Source organism: Halteromyces radiatus (genome assembly GCF_025201355.1).
Source record: "Halteromyces radiatus strain CBS 162.75 chromosome Unknown BX664scaffold_8, whole genome shotgun sequence".
NCBI lineage: Eukaryota > Fungi > Mucoromycota > Mucoromycetes > Mucorales > Cunninghamellaceae > Halteromyces > Halteromyces radiatus.
The window spans coordinates 970,973-990,119 of NW_026251694.1; the positions used below are offsets into that span (position 1 = coordinate 970,973).

The window sequence follows — 19,147 nt, forward strand, 5'->3', positions numbered from 1 at the left end:
AATTTTAGTTGATAAAATGATGAGACAAGATGTAAGCGAGTTTTATCATCTTTTTTTAAAAAATATTAGCAACATTTCTATCTTTATATTGTATCTAATTCATCATCATTTTTTTTTTTTAGTATTAACAACATTTCTCTCTTTCTATTGTATTTAATTTATCATTTGTCTTTTTTAGTATCTACTTTATTATTTTTAGTATCTACTTCATCATTTTTTTTTTTTTTTTTTTGGTATTAGCAACATTTCTCTCTTTATATTGTATCTAATTTATCATCTACTTTATTATTTTTAGTATCTACTTCATCGTTTTTTTTAGTATTAACAACATTTCTCTCTTTCTATTGTATTTAATTTATCATCTACTTTATTATTTTTAGTATCTACTTCATCATTTTTTTTCTTTTTTTTAGTATTAGCAACATTTCTCTCTTTATAATAAAGTTAATTACATAGATGTTCTACATTAAATTCTATTATTACAATATTTATGTACTAAGTGATACATGGTACTGACTTGTTTTTGCCGTGTTTTAGTTTAATGACTAGATTTTTTTTTTTTTTTTTAGTTGTTCTATTTTAAATGGTAGTATGATTGTGTACAGCACATTTATTATTGTATTTTTTAATTTCCATTGATGTGATGTATCATCATTATTATATTGATTTATCATGTTGGCTGATAAAAGAGTGTTTTGACATTTTTCAAAGAAAAAAAGAAAAGAAAAAAAAGAAAATGTTATTCTGTCAGAAGATAACTAGAATGAAGTATTTTGTATTTTAGCAGAAATTTGTACAGTGATTGACGACAATGTTTCATCATCCATCATACAATCGTACAATCATCCAACATATAATCATCCATTATCACATATCATCCATCATACAGTCATCCATCATCCATCCTGTAATCATCCAATATACAATCATCCATTATCACATATCATCAATCATCAATCATCAATCAATTGATACCTAAAAAAGAATGGGCAACACCCAAAGCTGCTAAAAATATGATAAGTCCATGTTACTTTTATTTTGTGTCTTTTATTTTTAATAAACAAGTTATCATCAATGTGTTGTGTGTTTTTAATGTACTCTACCGACATCTCTGGAGCGATATCTGAAAAAGTGGTAATGCGCCATTCATTTTGGGAAAGTACGATATTTTATTTGATAACATCACGAAAAGCATTTTCTTGTGACCCGACAAAAAACCTTTATATCAATATATCATCCGTACGCATATGCAATCATTTGAATACAGCAATTACATAAATCAAATTCAATGCTCATTGCCTTATTTGGATAATGGTTGAGCAAGAGAAAAACGCAGCGTTTTCTTGACTCTGTGATGATGACATACAGGATTATTTGAGAAAATATACAATAATCCATTGAGAATATAGTATCAAATATATGTTTCAAAATATCTCTTTGTGAAAAAAAAGGACATATATAGCGATAACGTATGTAGATTGAATATCCAAGGTCAAATATAAATATAAATAATATATTTTTTATGATATCATGTAAACTCAAGGTGGAATAACAAACTATACTAAGTAGGGCATAAAAGACAACAACAGAAGAAAGAAAGGGATTGGTACAAGGGAAAAAAAAATAATATAAATAATCATCAATAAAACACAGGCCCATTATTGTCACCTTGAGCAGGAGCATCCAAATCTACATAGGAAGTCACTTGTCGTGGATCTCTTGGCATCATACTATCCAATAAGCTGTTCCACACATATATACCAAAAAAAAAAAAAATCAATGAGAATCAAAAAGAAACAGAAGGGAAGTAATTTTTTTTTTTAGCATATCATCTTTTTACCTTGTTGTTGCTGGTGGTGGTCGATTGAAAGGTTGAGTAGTAGTTGCAGGATGAACACCACGCATCATCATGTTCGGATGATTCTGTTGGAAAACAGTAAAAGGATAAGAGGACGAGGTTGCTGATCGCACCATTGGTACAGGAGATCCACCCAAATTGGTTGATGTCATTGTCATTGTTCCGATCACGTTGTTCATAAGGTTTGTATTGTTCCTAACATGATTCGTTTGCGGTGTCAAATGATTGGGATCGCAGATATAGTTGTTGTAAAAAGTCGTTTGTTCTTTAATGCGATTGATATGTTCTGGATGCTTGGACGTGATATGTTTTTCCGCAAACTCAATTCCTCTAAAAGCCTTGTTGCAATCATCCACCTTGCACCGATATTTTGAAGAATGTTCCCTCTGGATATGATCATCATAAAACTTATCAAGCTCACTTGAATACCAAAAAAAAAAAAAAAAAAAAAAAAAAAAGAAAAAAAAAAGTGAGTTATCCATTCGTAATTTTTATTATATAATAGATCAATCTTACTCATCTAAAAGTTTGCCACCCATCCTCTCTAATGTTCGCTGTCGAGGTTTTTCAAACTTCAAAGCGAGTTTTGAATCCAGGTTTTTAGCCCAAGCAATACCTAAAAATGAAGAGAGTATAAAGAATTAAAAAATTGGTACAAATTCAATATTATCTCAACTTACCTCCTTTTTCACTACCACTTGAAGATACACCTTGAGTAGACTTGTCAATTATTTTCCGGCAGTGAGGTTCCATACATTTTCGGTCCAGATCTTCTATAGAGTCACATTCCAATCCACAGTAGTAACACATCATGTGTACACGACGAAGATACGTAATCATAAGATCCAATTTCTTTTTGATATATATCATGGATGATGATTTATGGTCAATATCATCATCATTATCATTGTCATCTTGTTTGCTGATCATTTCTGATTCTAGATCTGTAATGTCACCAATTTCGTTGGCACGTTCCACCACCTGTTTTGCTCCTTTGACATCCAAAAATGTATCCATTGCTTTTGCCAGAGTATAAGACTGTTCCATATCATGCTTCAATCGTTCTTCTGTATTGCTAATTTCCAATGCCAATCTGGGTGTTCGAGGTAGAGGTTCCTGATTTTTTCGATTCATTGCCAAATGGAATACAAAATCATCCACCTAATAATAAAAAAAATAAATAAAAGAAGATGAGTTCATGATAGTTTTTTTTTTTTTTTTTTTGATTTTACCGTTTTGTTATCTAATTGATCAAATGCTTGTTGCATATCTGTTCCTTCCTTAAAATTAATCCATCCAATACGATGAAATCGTCGATTGGGTCCAGGCTCCGATAATGCTAAATAATCAAATCCATCCACTGTTTCACACAACTATAAAAAGTAGCAATTGAGTAAAAAATGAGTATTCAAAATTAGCTATTTTTATACCTTTAAGATGTTTTCGCGAGAGATAGTAGGAAGAACAGTCTTGATCACTAATCGATTTTCATATATATCTTGGTTATCTTCATTGGTATTTTGATCATCATCACCTTCCATTTGTTGTGATTGCTTTTTTGCTTTGTTATTGATAGTATAAGTTTTCCCTTCATCCAATTCTACATTATCTAATAATCCACGATTTAAATCATCCATAAATTGATTAAAGTATCGTAATCGGCGTTGTTTAAGTTCTTGTTTGCGAGGTATCGATAAAACAGGATGATACTTTTCCAAAAACCATTGTTTATCCTTGTTGGTGTCGAAGAAATTGGCCAATTGCTTTGCTTGGAAACTTTCTTTATATTCATCGTATCTTCGTCGAAGGCTAGAATCATCAAAACGTTTGGAAGGGTGGGTATATCGTAGATAGTCGCAATATTGTTTATATGGAATAATATAGTCAAATTGATCTGGATTCATTGGTTCCATCGTTCCCCTACTGTATGTAACACGTCGTAAAGAAAAAGAGAATGGGTCAACAATTTATATTGATCCATTCCTTGACTAGTATTGTTTTGTTTCCTTCGGAAGGTACCTTTGAGGTGTCAGTCTTCGGCTTTCGTATCTATCTATGATTAAAAAAAAAAAAAAAGAGTTAACTATTAGTATAAATATATATTTTTAACAGTATCAGTCAATAGAATATAGTTACCATGATGAGATTTCGACTTGGAATAATCGTCTTCCTCTTGTGATGAAGCATCAGAATAGCGACGTTTTGAGTGACGATGTTTCTTTCTCTCTAATAAAATAAAATAAAAATAAAATAAATAGATGTTAAGTTAGGTTCAAAAAAAAAAAAAAAAAAAAAAGAGAGAGATGAAAGGAAGATGTTTTACCTATAGATGGAGACCGTGAACGTCTATCACTATGAGAACGTTTATAACGATCTTGACTTACATCTCGTTCTTCTTTTTCATATCGTAGTTTGTCGCGTACCTTGTGAGATTCCTCATCATTGACTGAAGAATCAGATGAATATGGTGGAGATGAAGACATGATAATAATAATAAAAAAAGAAGGGAAAGGGGAAAAGTGGCAAAAAAAATCAGGAAATGGCAAAAAAAAAAGAGAGAAGGAAAAAAAATTCTTAACGATTTGGGCATTTCCATTGGCAGAACCTAAAAAAGAAAAAATATATAGGCCATTTTGATCTCCGTTGGATATGGTGGATGATCTATCGAAAAATGTATAAAACCTGTAAGAGTAAATCGATCAACATATGGTTTAAGACATGATGATATGAGAAATGGGTTTGAAAATCATCCTATAATGATTTTTTCTTTTCTTTTTTTAACTTTGAAGATCAGTAATGACGATAAAGAAATCATCAATCAAAGAAAAGATAGATAAGTCAATATTAACAAAATAGTAAAATGATTAATGAAACCAAACAATTATAAAGAAAAGACATAATCGGCTGATTTTATTGAATCTCAACTCGCATGTTTCTCCACTGGGCATAAAATAGTGTTTGGCGTGATCGAAAAAGAAACAAGGGTTTATAATATATATAAAGACCAAAACATTTTTATTTTTTAATTTATTTCTTTTTTCATTTGAAATCTTTTTTTTTAAAAAAGAAAATTTCTTTTAAGTAAACTATATATTTTTATATATCGAGATGACTGGTGTTGGTATTAACGGGTAAAACTATATATGAAAAAAAAAAAAAAAAATGGATCGGATACTTAAATTCCTTTCTTTTCTTTTTCTTTTTCTTTTTTTTTTTTTTTTTTCTTCTCTCTTTTTGTTGAATAGATTTGGTCGTATTGGTCGTATTGTCCTTCGTTGTGCTATTGATGATGGCAACTTAAATATTGTAGCAGTTAATGATCCTTTTATTCCTTTGGACTATATGGTTTATATGCTCAAATATGACTCCACTCATGGTCAATTCAAGGGTACTGTTGAAGCCAAGAACGGTAAACTTATTGTGAATGGTAAACCTATTACTGTTTATAATGAAAAGGATCCTGCACAAATCCCTTGGGCTAAGGATGGTGCTACTCATATTGTTGAATCTACTGGTGTTTTTACTACTATTGACAAGGCCAAGGCTCATCTTGTTGGTGGTGCTAAAAAAGTGATTATCTCTGCTCCTTCTGCTGATGCTCCTATGTTTGTCTGTGGTGTGAACCTCGAAGCTTACAAACCTGAATATGATATCATCTCTAATGCCTCTTGTACTACCAATTGTTTGGCTCCTCTTGCAAAGGTATTAGATGATAACTTTGGTATTGTGGAAGGTTTGATGACCACTGTGCATGCTACTACTGCTACTCAAAAGACAGTGGATGGTCCATCTCACAAGGATTGGCGTGCTGGACGAGGTGCTGGAGCCAATATCATTCCTGCTACTACGGGTGCTGCTAAGGCTGTCGGTAAAGTGATCCCCCATTTGAATGGCAAGTTGACTGGTATGTCTTTCCGTGTTCCCAATCCTGATGTTTCCGTAGTGGACTTGACAGCTCGTATCCAAAAAGCTGCTTCTTATGATGACATCAAGGCAGTAATGAAGAAGGCTTCTGAAGGTCCACTCAAGGGTATTTTGGCCTATACTGAAGATGAAGTTGTTTCTACTGATTTTATTGGTGATTCTCATTCCTCCATCTTTGATGCCAAGGCTGGTATTTCTTTGAATCCAAACTTTGTCAAGGTAAAACTAAATTATTACTATTTTTTTTTTTTAAAAAAAAAAAGAGAGAAAAAGATGATGGGGCAAACTGATCAGGATATATATGGAAAATAACTTTATTTCCTTTTTTTTTTTTTTTATTATTAGTTAATCTCATGGTATGACAATGAATATGGGTATTCTTGCCGTGTTGTCGACCTTTTGAAATATGTGGCTTCCAAGAATTAAGTCTACTCTCTTCGCCTGTTATAATTGAAACCAATTCATGTTTACTTTAGTTGCATATTGTACATTTTTTTTTATCCTTACATCTCTCTATTTGAAAAAAAAAAAGAAAATTAATAAACCTTTTTTTTTGTTCTATGTCTTTTATTTGAAATCATCCAATGTCTTTTGTTCAATTCTAGTTGATATGTATAAAATCAATACCAACCATCACCTATCTTTAGTCTATCTGTTACCTTTTATTATATCATCAACAATCACTATTGCATTACCCATCCATCAACCTTAATATGTCACTGAAACCGTTGTTTCTCTCTATTCTACTACCCCACCCATGTCGAAGTTTGATAAAAAAGAAATAATAATAATAATAAAGATAATAGTGATTTTTTATTTGATAATAAAATAATAATAATAAAATAATCTAAAAGATGGTCATCAAAGCAAAACAGGCATAAAATAAACCCACGGGATAAGTGACCAAAAGTCTTTGATCTTGCATATGTAAAACACTAGTGAACATGGCAGCACTGGACAAGGTACACCAAAAAAAGCTAAGGACAGCCAATGCCCAACCTGTGTTACCACCTGTTTGGAACACAATAGTGACTCCGCTGAGCATCACCATGGGTAAGAGACAATAACCAAGTACACTAGCAGTAAGAGCCCAATCAACACCTTGTTCTTGTGACATGAGATTGAGAAGTACATACAGAGAACCTACTCCTAACATGCCTACACCATAAATATAACCAAAATGTACTTTACCTGATAACATAAGCCCTAAACCATATAAAAAGAGATACAAAAGTGGTCCTGCTAGATCAGTGTCATCCATGATAGATGGTGGAATAGAACGGAAAGGAATCAGTACTGTTAAACTCTACAATAATAATAATAATAAAAAAAAAAAAGATACATGCGTGTTGTGAATATCAAATAAATCAAGTATACAGTAATATATATCTTTTTTTTTTTTTCTTGTTTCACCTTATCTTTGATGTGTGACAGATTCACGTCTAATTCTTCCATAAGAGAAGGTTCACCAGGTAAACCTGCTGTTCCAAAAGCATTCCAAAAGCTTGTAGGAGGTTCCATATATCCTGTCATATCACCTGACGCCTGTGGTGGAGTATAATATGATGAAGGTTCATAGGATGATTGTTGATGATAAGTCGAAGCACCATTATAAAACCGTAGATCGTCCTTTTGTGAGCTTGCATAATAGTTCCCAGTTGCAGTTGTTGGAGAGTTGACATCAAATAATATAGAATCAGGCATGGTAATTGAGTATGAAGAGGACTACTATATAGATATAAAAAAAAAAAAAAAAAAAAAGGAAGAGAGAAAGAGAGAGAGAGAGAGAGAGAGAGAGAGAGAGAGAGAGAGAGAGAGAGAGAGAGACAGAGAGAGAGAGAGAGAGAGAGAGAGAGAGAGAGAGAGAGAGAGAGAGAGAGAATAAGTGAAAAAAGGAGAATATAAAAAACAAGGAGTCATTCTACAGTTTATTGATTGAAAGACCGTTGGGTGAAAAAAAAAAAAAGAGATAATGCGTGTATAGTAAAATAAAATAAGATTGTACGTTGTTATATGAACAAAAATGGGTTAGAAAGAAAGAGACAGAGAGAGCGAAAGAGATACAAAAGGACAAAAAAAATGAGAATAAGGTAATGAAATTGTTTGTATGATGCAAAAGGGGGAAAAAATTGAATATATGATAATAAAATCTAATAGACTAAAGCTTCATCCTAATATAATAATAATGATAATAATAAAATATGAGAACTACAATATTCACAATTATATTATTTTATAACTTACCAACTTTTTGGCTTGAGAGAAACATTCTTCGTAAATTTCCTTGTAGTCTTCGGCACTCTTGAGATCCTTCTTTTGACCGCCCAATACAACCATAGATACAGAAGTAGGACGCTTTGTTGAAGAAGCTTCACCTAATTGTTCTTTGGATGGAACAAACACATAAGGAACATTGGAGTCTTCACACAATACAGGAATATGAGCAATCACATCGACAGGAGAGATATCACCAGCAATCACAACCAATCCTTTTTCTCCCTTTCTAAGAGCCTTTCCAACTTCCTTAACACCACGACGAACGTGTTTTGCTTTGCTAGCTGTATATATATATATAGTGAGTAATAATGTATAAAGAATATCTTTTTTTTTTTTTTTTACCTTTCTTAATAGTCTTGAATACCTTTTTAGAAAGTTTATCATCAGCCATAGGATGAGCAATGGGAGAATTAAAACGAATAATAGTAGATCCTTCTTCAGATTTGACCTTCTTTTCCTTTTTATCTTTCTTGTCCTTGGCCATTATCGTATACTGTGTTAAAAAAAAAAAAAAAAAAAAGGGAAAAAGAAAAGAATTTTTTTTTTGTCGCCTGAACAAAACCTCACGACCGCTTTTTCTAATCAAAACCAGCCACAAATCGTTTCGGCACAGTTCGGTGTTCAAAGATGAATCAAACAATTAGTGATCGTGTTCCTAAATTATGCCTTTCTTATTTCAATAAAATGATGTTGTACTTTGCAAAAAAACAGATGTCGGCTTTTTTAGTTTCTCTTGTCTCATGTTCACTTTTGTTCTGTCGTTGTCTCAAAAAGATGATTAAAATAAAAAGGACTTGATGAACGTTCTTAACTTGGTACCGTCCCAACTGAAGTATCGAGGAAAAAAAAGTTCTCAATACTTGGTATTGATAAAGTATTGATAACTAGTATTGATTGATACCAATATTCCTCATTAAGGTATTGATAAAAGCCTTGATTCTATTAAATCAAATCAATCATCCAATCATTATATGTCATAAAATAGTATATAGGGTTCATATTTCATAAAATGAAAGGCTACTTGTAATAGTTTTTATTAAGAGCATAATAAATCGATCATGGTTACATGATTAAGAAGGGGAGGGAGGCAAAACTTGAATTTTAGGGTACAATTTAAGTTTTGCCTTCAGCACAGAGGCATGATGTATCCGTCTTCAACCAGTCCAGGATGAGAAGAGATCAAAGTTTGGAATATCTTATCAATATTGTTGTTATCGTTTTCTGTTGATGAGATTGACCGCCGGAAGGATGGAGGAAGTTTGCCAGTAACTTGTTGCCATAATCCAGTGATGATCATATTCATACTTGCATTTGTGTCTCGTGATTCAGCAATCATTCCAGCTTGACGTCCTTTGCAATCAGGGTTTTGACAAATAACAGTTCCCAGATTTAATTTTCCATTAGCTTTCTTCGGATGATAGATAGGCTCATGACAACGGCAGCAAAGTTTTGTCGTTCTAAATTCATCTGTATGGAAGATAGAAGAATGTTGACCAAGAGCTTGTAATAAGGGTCCATGACCTCTTCTTAAAAATCCACCGATACGTGAGTTTCTACCACGACCCGCCTTTCCATAAAAGTAATGTAGTTTTTGTCCAGGTTCTTCTTTTACTTGTCGTTGGTGATGCTTGATGACTACATGTGTTCCCTTTTCGCTGTATATCACTGCTGTTCGTTTCCACCGCTGATTGCATTTTTGATCACAGTAAAAATCCTGAAGAATAGGTGCACTTTCCTTGATCAACTAGATAAATTGAAATGATTGCATTCATTAATATCCATTGTCTTTTTTTTTTTTTTTTTTTTTTTTTTTTTTTTTTTTGGTCTCCGTGATGATGTATAATAATTGATCCTACCTTGTGATTTGTCATGATTTTTTGTAAACTTCATATAAACGGACATCAATTGATCCAGCCAACTTTTCTTCTACTTGCTTGACGGAAAGCACACCTTGAGTTTGGGACTAGTAATTAAAAAAAAAAAAAAAAATAGGTTATTGACATCCTTTTTTTTTTTTTGGAATCACTTACTTTGCGATGATCTCGTCTCTTTCTGAATTCCATTCCCTTGCGATGGCGTTTGGAGAAGGTTTGATCGTCGAGATGTTTACTGGTAATTGAGTATTTCTTCAAAGTAAGCATTTCCTTTTCATCGCCATCACTATCCACCTTTTCTACTAATGTTTCCAATGGTTGATAACGATTGTTGATTGCCAAATAGTACATTACTTTCTTGACATCAGCACTTGTAGCTTGGACCATGGTTGCCAGACCCGGATCACATCCAACAAAAATACTTCCATTTTCCCATTCGTTACCAGTAGATGATGAGGATAGGCTAACATCTGTCGTGTCAGTTGAATAAAACTCGTCAAAGAGGTCCTTCTTCTCTGTCTTGAGGGCTGATATCTTCCGTAACACAACAAGCTTCCGTCGAAGTAGATCATCACGCTGTCGCTTCTTTTCTGCCCGCCGTTTAATTAAAAAATCTTTTGTTGGGAGGTCTTCCAGATCATCATGTGTTGTGTCGGCAATGGATTCAATTTGTTCGTTGATATTCATAATATTCATCTTCGTTTCATCTATTTCGTTATTCAACTTGCGCAATTCTTCAGCTGGTGTTGATAAGGAAGCGTCCAATGACTTTATCTTTTCTTGCATTGTGATCTCTTCAGATAACTTTCTTTTTCGTCGTACCTTGGTTGCTGATGGCTTGATATCAGTGTCAATTGGTTTTTCCTTTTTGGAATGTAGTCGCACCGCGCCATAGTTAGTGATTGTGATTCGATTGGAGAAGATAAAGCCAGTCTTTTTCGCACAAAGGCTTCGCCTGGTTGGAAGATCAAAAAAAGCACCAAATAGTTCATCCTGGAATTTGATTGACTTGGTAATATTGCTTATTATGTCACCGTTGGGAAGAAAAACATCGAATCCATACGAATGTAGAGGTTGCACATTTCCGCCTTTTGTTCCGCCAACACGTCCTTTCAACGAGCACAGAGTCAAATACAATCTTGTTGGATCCAAAGTAATGGAATAGGTATTGGAATGTTTTACAACTGGTACAGATCGTCTTACAAATTTCTCGTTTCCAGTTGAGCGAAGAATATGATTGCATACCGTAACAAGAGGGAAATTGAGAAGGGGATGCCGATCTACATCGTCATCGTATACTTTCGGTAACAAGTATGGTGAGAAAAATTGATACAAAAGGAGTACTGAATTGGCTTCGTCATCGTTAAATTCCATATCTGGCGCATGCATCTTAAGATCCTCGACAGTTAACGGTTGATCGATGTTCTTTTTGAATAGAATTGACTTCACAAAATTTGCAATTTTCTTCAGTCGATTGTAGGAGGGGTTAACATGAATGGTTTCAGGGGCATCCACTTCCATCGGAGCACTAGTATCATCCACCAAAGTAATATCCAAATTCATCTGAGCATCAGAATCGTCCACCAAAGGAATCTCCACGTTAACCTGAGCAGTAGTACTTGAATTGAGAATAGAGGATTGCATCAAGTGTTCGAGAATTTGTTGCTCCTTCTGAAGAACGTCTGATCTATTTATATTATCAAATTGTTGCAACCGCTTTATTCTTTTGCTGTGGCGTCTGATTTGGCACTTGAATGTAAAAGAATTCTTGGGACTTTTTGGTTGTGATTTTCTAATTATATATAGATAGGTTAATAATGTGAACCATCCATCATCATCATCATCAAATCATCAATATGCATTACCTTTCTTTCAATTCATTCTTATTTTGGTCCTTTTTTGGAAGAATAAGCCGACACTGAAGAACAGTCATAATAGTTCTTGATAACAGACGATCCACTATATCACCTTGATATATATTCTTTAAATTGGTGGCGTACGTATTTAAATAAGGCAGAATAATGGTAGATAATCCAGGTGGCATATCAGTAAGGTTTAGGTTGGTGATGTCCGGTAAATCCAAATTCCAGTTCAATATACCATCCTTGTTGGAATCACGACTTGAAGAAGTAGAAGGACCTGGAGTGTCAGTAAGAGAGGTTTCTTGAGAGTTATGAGTTGCGGTCAACAGATGCATCAAATGGCCACCAGTATACAGTTCAAATAGACGTCGTTCAGCTTTGGTGGCATTGTTGTGACTAGCCATGAGTTTCTTGACATCATAAGAAGGAGGAGAGATCAGTAGTGGTGGAAGGACCTTGGTAATCTTGCATTCAGGTAGAATACTAGTTATTTCTACAGGTGGACCACTAAGAAAAAAAAAAAAAAGAGCATATGAGTATATGACTAGTATTTCATGATCACTATTTACTTACGTGGTCCGTTTCAAAAGGTCTAACAAAACCAAAGTTGAGATATCCGCCATTATATTTGTAATTAACTTCTGGGACTTCAGTAGCGATTGATGGATGATGTTTTTCTCCAAGTCAGACAAATCTGGTCGTAAGATTGTCTTCAATTGAGAAGTAATGGTATTGTGAATAAAATTATCCTCATTATCTTGATTGTTGTTGTTGTTATTGTTATTGTTGTTGTTGTTGTTGTTGTTGTCGTTGTTGTAGTTGTTTTTTAATTCCTCTAATATATTGGCAGCATTATTATTCACAAATTCTTTATAAAGGCGAACATAAGGTATAGCTTTCGAGTCTACAGTTGCTCTAATTGTATCTTTGGAAAAGTCGGTTGAGTTTTCTAAGTAAAAGTTAGATTAATATTGGAATAGATGTATATATGTATATGTATACTACCTTGGTTATACAGTTCTACAGTCTTTTTGTAAAGGTTTGGTATTGTTCGCTTTCTTTCTTGTTGTTGACAATAGTTTGATAGAATTTCGGATTCGGTTTTCTTCTTTTTGTTTGCCCAAAGCTTATGTAAATCTTCGCGTACTAATACTTGGAATACTTTGTTGAAATATGATATACAGGTGTCTTTGTCTAACTGTGGTATAGTAATTGTCTTTCTTGTTTCTTGTAGATGTAGTTGTGCTTTTCGGTAAGAATCAAATGACATGGCGATATAATAAATGTAAAACAAGGTGAATAATTGTGCATTCTTAGAAGAATCAAATGAAATAGTATAATAATAATATATTAGATATAAAATAAGGTGATATGATAAGAAAGTATAAACAAAAAAAAAAAAAAAAAAAAAAAAAAAAAAAGGAAGAAAGAAATAGAAGTAAAACTGGACACGACTTCCGCTAATTTGTACCCTAAAATTCAAAGTTTACGGGGAGGGTTGTTATCGGTAATTGAAATGACGCTTTTTTTTTTTTCATATGCTGCATTGCGAATCCTCTCCTTACCGAAAGTTCACACACTCACGCTTTTTTTTTTTCTTCTTTTCTTCTTTTCTTTCTTATTTCTACTTTTTTGTTTTCTATTTTCTATTTTGTACCTTTTTTTTTTCTTCTTTTTAAATTGAAATTTCTTATATTATGTTTCCAAGAACCAATATTAACTATTATCGTCATTTTTCTCCTGTTCCTGCGGCAAGAAAACTACATTATCCTCAAATCTGGTCGTCATCTAACTACTATAAACGACATTCTTATAGTTTGAAACCAAGGCATTTACCTTCATCTAAGCGACGATTTGGTACAACTGGTTGTTTTTGGCAATACAATGGTATGGACTATCCTGGAACAGATACAGGTAGAGAATATTCAGGAGGGTTGATAATGAATGGTACTTCAGAACCTGTGAATATTGCAAGACTCTCTGATCCCAGAACAGTAAGTTCAGAATTTTTAATAAAAAAAAATAATGTTATTGAAACTAAACCGTTACAGATTGTCAAACATTTGGATGACTATATCATAGGACAAAGTAGAGCCAAGAAAATCCTAGCTGTGGCTATATACAACCATTACAATAGAGTACGTGCCAACTTAACAACGCAGGAACAACAATCACAACAAAAAGATAATTCTTCTATGCTAGGCTCACCAGCAACCACTACGTCTCCCACCAATCATTCAAATACTGGCACAATGGGTACATCTACACCTACTTTGACTCATCCAGCTTCCTCTAGACCTAACTTCTCTGATAATAATAATAATGATACCAATTCATCCACTACTTCATCAGTTGCCAATCCACATCAACGTACTGAACTTCACCATTCAGCCCTACCTCATGATTATTATACTTCCTCCAATCTTCCTATACCAAGTTCTTTATCATCAGGTCTTTCTCCATCAGAACGTTTATTAGCTTTTGGTAAGAAACAGAGGATTCATTACTTTTTTGGCATTCTTGTGCGACTACACGTGAGCAACCAAACATCAATAAAGCTGATGGATTCTCTTTTTTTTTTTTTATTATTATTATTAGGTTCACAACGCCGAGCTAGCTGGATTAACCCACCAAGTACAACTTCTTCTAATCATGCAACAGCAAGTTTTGAAAATAAGGAGACAGATGATACGATTATTCATGATAAGAGTAATGTTTTATTGATTGGACCCACTGGATCAGGTAAATGTCAAAAGGAAAAAAAAAAAAAAAAAAAAAGATAGGCTTATATTTCTTTTCTTTTCTTTTTTTTTTTTGAATTTAGGCAAAACTTTATTGGCTCGTACTTTGGCACAAATACTTGAAGTCCCATTTTCAGCAAGTTAAAAGAAAAAGTTGTAGGATCATATTTCTTGACATTAACAACATCTTTGTTTTTTCTATTCTTTCTTTTATAGAGCAGTGATGCCACACCATTCACTCAAGCTGGTTATGTTGGGGAAGATGTTGAATTAGTGATTCATCGATTATTACAGGTAAAAAAAGATCATGAGGGAAAAATGAAATTGAATAAATTATTTTACATCTTTACTTTCTTTTTTTTTTCATGCATAGGCATGCGATTATGACGTCAAACGTGCTGAAATGGGGATTGTATTTATTGATGAAATCGACAAAATCTCTCGTCGATCTGACTCAGGAACGGGGTCGCGTGATGTCTCTGGAGAAGGTGTACAGCAGGTAAATCATTATTGTCATCATCCACTGATCATTATCATCATTCATCCTGTATTAATCTTTTTTTTTTTTTTTTTTTTTTTGGTGAATGATTAGTCTTTGTTGCGTATGTTAGAAGGAACGGTGGTAAATATTGTTGATAAAACAGGTAATGCGCCTAGTCATCGTCGTGGCAATGGAAATGGAGGCAATGTTCCTCTGGGTGGTAATGGAAATGGACCTGCAGCCAATGGAGCAAAAGGTGAATCTTACTTTGTGGATACAAGCAACATTCTCTTTATTCTTAGTGGTGCCTTTATTGGATTGGATAAGATGGTGAAGGATCGTATTGCAAAAGGAGTAGGTTCTCAAATCTAATAGAAAGAAAGAAATGAATTGACCTTTTTTTTTTTTCTTTGATGATTCTCATTAGAGTATTGGTTTTGATGCTGTGCTTCGATCTACAAATGATGATGATGTTATTATTCAAGATGATAAATCCTCCTCACAACCTCTTGATTTAGTGGAACCAGCAGGTAATTCGTTAAGAAAATATGAAACGTTCGTATACTGATATATATATACAATAGATTTTGTTCAATATGGATTGATTCCTGAATTTGTGGGTCGATTACCAGTGGTGGCGAATGTGAATAGTCTTTCCAAAGCCGACTTGGTGAGTGTGTTGACGGAACCGAAAAACTCTCTTTTGAAGCAATATGAAGGATTATTCAAATTAAGTCAGGTAATAAAGTGGATGAATATAATATTTAGAAGGATAAGTTGGTGAGCGTGAGAATGAGAAAATAGGTGTGGGAAACTAGAATCATTGATTTCTTTTTTTTTTTTTTTTTTTAGGTTGATCTTAGATTTAGTCAAGCGGCGTTACACAAGATTGCAGAAATGGCATTGGAGAAAAAGACGGGCGCACGGGGACTTCGACGCATTATGGAAAATGTATTATTGGATCCTATGTTTGATGCACCAGGTAGTAACATCAACCAAGTGGTGATTGATCGTGATGTAGTGGAAAAACGTAAACCAGCTTTATACCTTCGACATGGACAACAACATTTAGGTGACAAAATGATAGCTGATGATGATGATGGTTCCTTGAACACATCCACCGCTTCTTCAAATGTGGCCGTTCGACAACAAATATCTCAACAACAAATTTGATTTTTTTTTTTTTTGGACTAGTTTTAGTGATTGTTTTATGTGTATCATGATTATTCATTTGATTTTTGTTTTATTTTGTTTACAAATTCTAATAAAGGCCATTTTATATAGTCAGTCTTTTTTTTTTTTTTATTCTTTTGTATGTAAATAACAAGATATAGATATTTCATTTATTGTTACATCAAATATATATATATATATATATATATAGAGAGAGAGAGAGAGATATCCTAACAAAAAAAAAATCATACAAATAATAATAATAATAATAATAATAATAATAATAATATAAAATAGATCATCATCAAAAAATGAACAAATAAATAAATAAGATCACTATCTACGTAATAACATATCGGTCCAAGATTTCGTTTCTTCAAGAGTTTCTTGTGCTAATTGTTGTACCTTTTCCAAAGCGATCTTCATCTCGGCAGTTTCATCTCTTGATTGTTTCAAGAAGGGCATGACATTCGTACCCCCTGTGCCTCGTACCACACCCGATTTAGGATCAACATGTTTGGCCAAACCAAGTTGAGGGAAAAGAGAACTGATCTTAGCCGAAGGAGAGCCATCACGTATACCAGGATGCGTTTCCAAGGCTGTTTGCGGATATAACATGTTATGTAAAGTTTTCTTTGGTGCTGGTTTTCCATTGTCTGAGCCTGTAGATGATGAAGGTTGAGGGATATCTGCTTTCTTTTCCATTGCAAAACCACCGTGAGAGATGTTGGGCCCTTTTCTTGCTTGATTGACAATATAAAGACTAACGATTTGTACATGCTTGTCACGGAATAACTTGAGTTGATGTAAACATTCATTGTATAATTCCACTAGTTCACATTCTTCATCAGTAATTTCGCCACTATGAAAGAGAGCCTCCAGATGCATCATAAAAGGACGAATATTCGATGCCGTTTCTAAATCTTCCAGGTATTGACGATGAGGTGCTGGCATATATTTGCGCATAGCTCGTAAAAATGCATTACGATTGGTACGTTTGTAAGGCGGTAATGGAGTAGTGGCACCTGAGGAAGTTCCAGAATGATCAAGTTCATCAGCAGGTCGAGTCAGAGGTAAGTGACGATAACGATCATTTTTATCAACAGGTGAATAAGGTGTTGAATTATTATTGTTGTTGTTGTTAATGATAGGTGGTAAAGAGGTTGATGATGATTTTTCACCCACAGGATGATGTTGTACACCAAAAGCAACATCAAAAGCAGCAATCAAACTACTCTGAGCAGCACTTCCACCAGCATAACGACGATATTGGCGTAATAAACGTTCTTCTTCTGTAAGATGGCTAATATCCCCATATTCATCAGTTTCAGCTGACCAAAGAGAATCTACACCTTCATATATCACACCAAGAGGAAGTCCAGCTTCTGCCATATTTTCCCATCCAGCCAAATAAGGACGGATTTTCCAGTAAAAGACATATGGGTCACATTTTTCAAACATACGATGAAGAACAACGTTGATATCCATCAATGCAGCATGAATCGTTGTCAAGTCTGATCTTAATCCTTCATAATTACCATCACATACATGATTTACACAAGAGAGAATGGCCGCAGGACATTTGGAACCTGCACTTTCAATAGCTGTTGTTATCAAGTAAAACCAAGATTCATCAAGTGACCCAGAATAAGTGGCAAGGGTTGTCAAATTACTAATAGTACAAAACCAAAAAAAAAAAAAAAGATAAGTTCATCATATTCCCCCCAAAAATAAAAAAAAATGAAATATTCTTACGCAAGTTCAATTGGACCTTCAGAATCAAGTAAACGATAATTCCATAATACAACAGCAGCATGACATACAACAGGACAAAGACCAAGTTCTTCAGCAATACCAGTCCAAGGAACAGCTAAATTTGCGGGTAAAGTCTAAAAGAGAATCGTGTGAAAATTCATAACCTTTATCCGATTGTAATACAGAAGGTGTCATCTGTAACAAATAAAAAAAAATATTTTTTTTTTTTTTTTTGCTATTGTTAACTTACTTCAGATGCTTCTTCATGTTTACCCCATATGTAACTATGAGATAACATACATAGAATCAGGAAAGCTCTTCTATATTCTTGAATGGTATTTAGGTATTTATAATCCAATAAAGGCATCTATTCAATATTAATAATAACAATAACAAAAAATAAGTATCTTTTTTTCTTCCTTTCTTGGTTTCGCTGTAATACAATAACTAGATATGGTAGCGGGGAGGTAACGGATTACCTTGAGGATCTTTTCTCGTAGTTTGCCAGCCAAAAGAAGACCATTAAAATCATCCATCATAGTCTCCCAAGGTAAAAAATAAGGGTTGTCAAGTCGACGTAAAGGAGGTTCAGGTGGTAAAAACCCTGTCACTGGTGAGATGTCATATTCTTCTAATGAACGCATGGTAGTCATGTTGAGTATATAGTTTTTAACTAATGTAATAAATGTACCCTTGGAGTATATAAATTAGTAATACAAACAATAATAAAATAGTAAATTTAAATAAATAAATAAATAAAAAAGCGAAAGAAGGAAGAAAAAAACAATATCTTTTTGTTAGTGGAGAAAAAAAAAAAAGAGATCATCTCTTTTTTTATATGTATTTTTAAAGTTTCAAGGACCGCCCTCGATGACTCGACTGATTGGGTATTTGTTTAGAATGACGAAGATGAATCCATATCTTTCTTACTATATAAAAGTTTGTTTTATTTTACTTTTTTTTTTAAAAAAAAGAATAATCATCTTTTTATAAGTTAAAACTTCCTAATATCAAGCGAAATATGACAGAAAAATAAAATATATTGCAGAAAATGGGGTATCGATCATTCAATTTCCTTTCTCAGTAAAGGAAGTCAGTGCGGTTGCTAAATAGTTCTTCCAATCATATACAGTCAAAGATCATGGGAAATTGATTTACACAATTGTATTGAAGAGAGAAATGTATCACCATAAGGGTCATGT

The 19,147-nt window shown here is 33.4% G+C and overlaps 9 protein-coding genes across 9 annotated transcripts; 2 read left to right on the plus strand and 7 right to left on the minus strand.

Moving 5' to 3' along the window:
* Nucleotides 1-1,639: 1,639 nt before the first annotated feature.
* On the minus strand, nt 1,640-3,771 carry BX664DRAFT_366899 (uncharacterized protein; the record flags this gene model as incomplete). The annotated part of the gene is made up of 6 exons (XM_051548544.1): nt 1,640-1,742; nt 1,955-2,278; nt 2,375-2,474; nt 2,539-3,019; nt 3,091-3,231; nt 3,289-3,771. 6 exons carry the CDS (start codon nt 3,769-3,771, stop codon nt 1,640-1,642), a joined length of 1,632 nt encoding a protein of 543 aa, XP_051397210.1.
* Nucleotides 3,772-4,966: 1,195 nt separating this feature from the next.
* Nucleotides 4,967-6,352, plus strand: BX664DRAFT_340965 (glyceraldehyde-3-phosphate dehydrogenase 2; the record flags this gene model as incomplete). The annotated part of the gene is made up of 3 exons (XM_051546917.1): nt 4,967-4,989; nt 5,104-6,001; nt 6,128-6,352. The coding sequence occupies 3 exons, from the start codon at nt 4,967-4,969 to the stop codon at nt 6,206-6,208; spliced, it is 1,002 nt and encodes a 333-aa protein (XP_051397211.1). The 3' UTR covers nt 6,209-6,352.
* A 236-nt stretch (nt 6,353-6,588) lies between these two features.
* On the minus strand, nt 6,589-7,522 carry BX664DRAFT_361796 (uncharacterized protein). The gene is made up of 2 exons (XM_051548263.1): nt 7,196-7,522; nt 6,589-7,088 (listed from the first exon to the last, which is right to left on the minus strand). The coding sequence occupies exons 1-2, from the start codon at nt 7,484-7,486 to the stop codon at nt 6,630-6,632; spliced, it is 750 nt and encodes a 249-aa protein (XP_051397212.1). The 5' UTR covers nt 7,487-7,522; the 3' UTR covers nt 6,589-6,629.
* Nucleotides 7,523-7,610: 88 nt separating this feature from the next.
* Nucleotides 7,611-8,568, minus strand: BX664DRAFT_302530 (box H/ACA snoRNP complex subunit Nhp2). Its single transcript, XM_051542438.1, has 3 exons — nt 8,402-8,568; nt 8,027-8,340; nt 7,611-7,953 (listed from the first exon to the last, which is right to left on the minus strand). Exons 1-3 carry the CDS (start codon nt 8,541-8,543, stop codon nt 7,933-7,935), a joined length of 477 nt encoding a protein of 158 aa, XP_051397213.1. The 5' UTR covers nt 8,544-8,568; the 3' UTR covers nt 7,611-7,932.
* A 375-nt stretch (nt 8,569-8,943) lies between these two features.
* BX664DRAFT_198309 (uncharacterized protein) lies at nt 8,944-10,296 on the minus strand. The gene is made up of 3 exons (XM_051540102.1): nt 10,090-10,296; nt 9,916-10,022; nt 8,944-9,803 (listed from the first exon to the last, which is right to left on the minus strand). Exons 2-3 carry the CDS (start codon nt 9,928-9,930, stop codon nt 9,186-9,188), a joined length of 633 nt encoding a protein of 210 aa, XP_051397214.1. The 5' UTR covers nt 9,931-10,022; nt 10,090-10,296; the 3' UTR covers nt 8,944-9,185.
* Nucleotides 10,297-10,816: 520 nt separating this feature from the next.
* On the minus strand, nt 10,817-11,659 carry BX664DRAFT_340975 (uncharacterized protein; the record flags this gene model as incomplete). Its single annotated transcript, XM_051546918.1, has 1 exon — nt 10,817-11,659. A coding segment is annotated over exon 1 (656 nt), but the record flags the coding sequence as incomplete, so codon positions are not given.
* A 26-nt stretch (nt 11,660-11,685) lies between these two features.
* On the minus strand, nt 11,686-13,194 carry BX664DRAFT_198314 (uncharacterized protein). Its single transcript, XM_051540103.1, has 3 exons — nt 12,801-13,194; nt 12,369-12,744; nt 11,686-12,302 (listed from the first exon to the last, which is right to left on the minus strand). The coding sequence occupies exons 1-3, from the start codon at nt 13,063-13,065 to the stop codon at nt 11,795-11,797; spliced, it is 1,149 nt and encodes a 382-aa protein (XP_051397216.1). The 5' UTR covers nt 13,066-13,194; the 3' UTR covers nt 11,686-11,794.
* Nucleotides 13,195-14,356: 1,162 nt separating this feature from the next.
* Nucleotides 14,357-16,190, plus strand: BX664DRAFT_268689 (ATP-dependent Clp protease, ATP-binding subunit ClpX; the record flags this gene model as incomplete). Its single annotated transcript, XM_051541013.1, is given in 9 exon segments — nt 14,357-14,537; nt 14,620-14,676; nt 14,691-14,692; nt 14,753-14,830; nt 14,910-15,035; nt 15,129-15,371; nt 15,445-15,547; nt 15,602-15,756; nt 15,870-16,190. The coding sequence occupies 9 exon segments, from the start codon at nt 14,357-14,359 to the stop codon at nt 16,188-16,190; spliced, it is 1,266 nt and encodes a 421-aa protein (XP_051397217.1).
* Nucleotides 16,191-16,442: 252 nt separating this feature from the next.
* On the minus strand, nt 16,443-18,738 carry BX664DRAFT_285841 (Indoleamine 2,3-dioxygenase). Its single transcript, XM_051541689.1, has 4 exons — nt 18,425-18,738; nt 18,196-18,312; nt 17,946-18,079; nt 16,443-17,862 (listed from the first exon to the last, which is right to left on the minus strand). Exons 1-4 carry the CDS (start codon nt 18,596-18,598, stop codon nt 16,527-16,529), a joined length of 1,761 nt encoding a protein of 586 aa, XP_051397218.1. The 5' UTR covers nt 18,599-18,738; the 3' UTR covers nt 16,443-16,526.
* Between the last annotated feature and the right edge of the window lie 409 nt (nt 18,739-19,147).

What these genes read in the sequence shown, in the direction of transcription:
- BX664DRAFT_198314 (XM_051540103.1), bottom strand. Translation starts at nt 13,065, where the DNA reads ATGTCATTTGATTCTTACCGAAAAGCACAACTACATCTACAAGAAACA. An exon ending in TGTAGAACTGTATAACCAAG is followed by an intron (nt 12,745 to 12,800) that starts GTAGTATACATA and finishes ACTTTTACTTAG; the next exon opens with AAAACTCAACCGACTTTTCC. An exon ending in GACCTTTTGAAACGGACCAC is followed by an intron (nt 12,303 to 12,368) that starts GTAAGTAAATAG and finishes TTTTTTTCTTAG; the next exon opens with TGGTCCACCTGTAGAAATAA.
- BX664DRAFT_302530 (XM_051542438.1), bottom strand. Translation starts at nt 8,543, where the DNA reads ATGGCCAAGGACAAGAAAGATAAAAAGGAAAAGAAGGTCAAATCTGAA. An exon ending in ATTCAAGACTATTAAGAAAG is followed by an intron (nt 8,341 to 8,401) that starts GTAAAAAAAAAA and finishes ATATATATACAG; the next exon opens with CTAGCAAAGCAAAACACGTT. An exon ending in TCTCTCAAGCCAAAAAGTTG is followed by an intron (nt 7,954 to 8,026) that starts GTAAGTTATAAA and finishes TTATTATATTAG; the next exon opens with GATGAAGCTTTAGTCTATTA.
- BX664DRAFT_361796 (XM_051548263.1), bottom strand. Translation starts at nt 7,486, where the DNA reads ATGCCTGATTCTATATTATTTGATGTCAACTCTCCAACAACTGCAACT. An exon ending in TGTCACACATCAAAGATAAG is followed by an intron (nt 7,089 to 7,195) that starts GTGAAACAAGAA and finishes TTATTATTGTAG; the next exon opens with AGTTTAACAGTACTGATTCC.
- BX664DRAFT_285841 (XM_051541689.1), bottom strand. Translation starts at nt 18,598, where the DNA reads ATGACTACCATGCGTTCATTAGAAGAATATGACATCTCACCAGTGACA. An exon ending in TACGAGAAAAGATCCTCAAG is followed by an intron (nt 18,313 to 18,424) that starts GTAATCCGTTAC and finishes AATATTGAATAG; the next exon opens with ATGCCTTTATTGGATTATAA. An exon ending in GAAGGTCCAATTGAACTTGC is followed by an intron (nt 17,863 to 17,945) that starts GTAAGAATATTT and finishes TTGTACTATTAG; the next exon opens with TAATTTGACAACCCTTGCCA.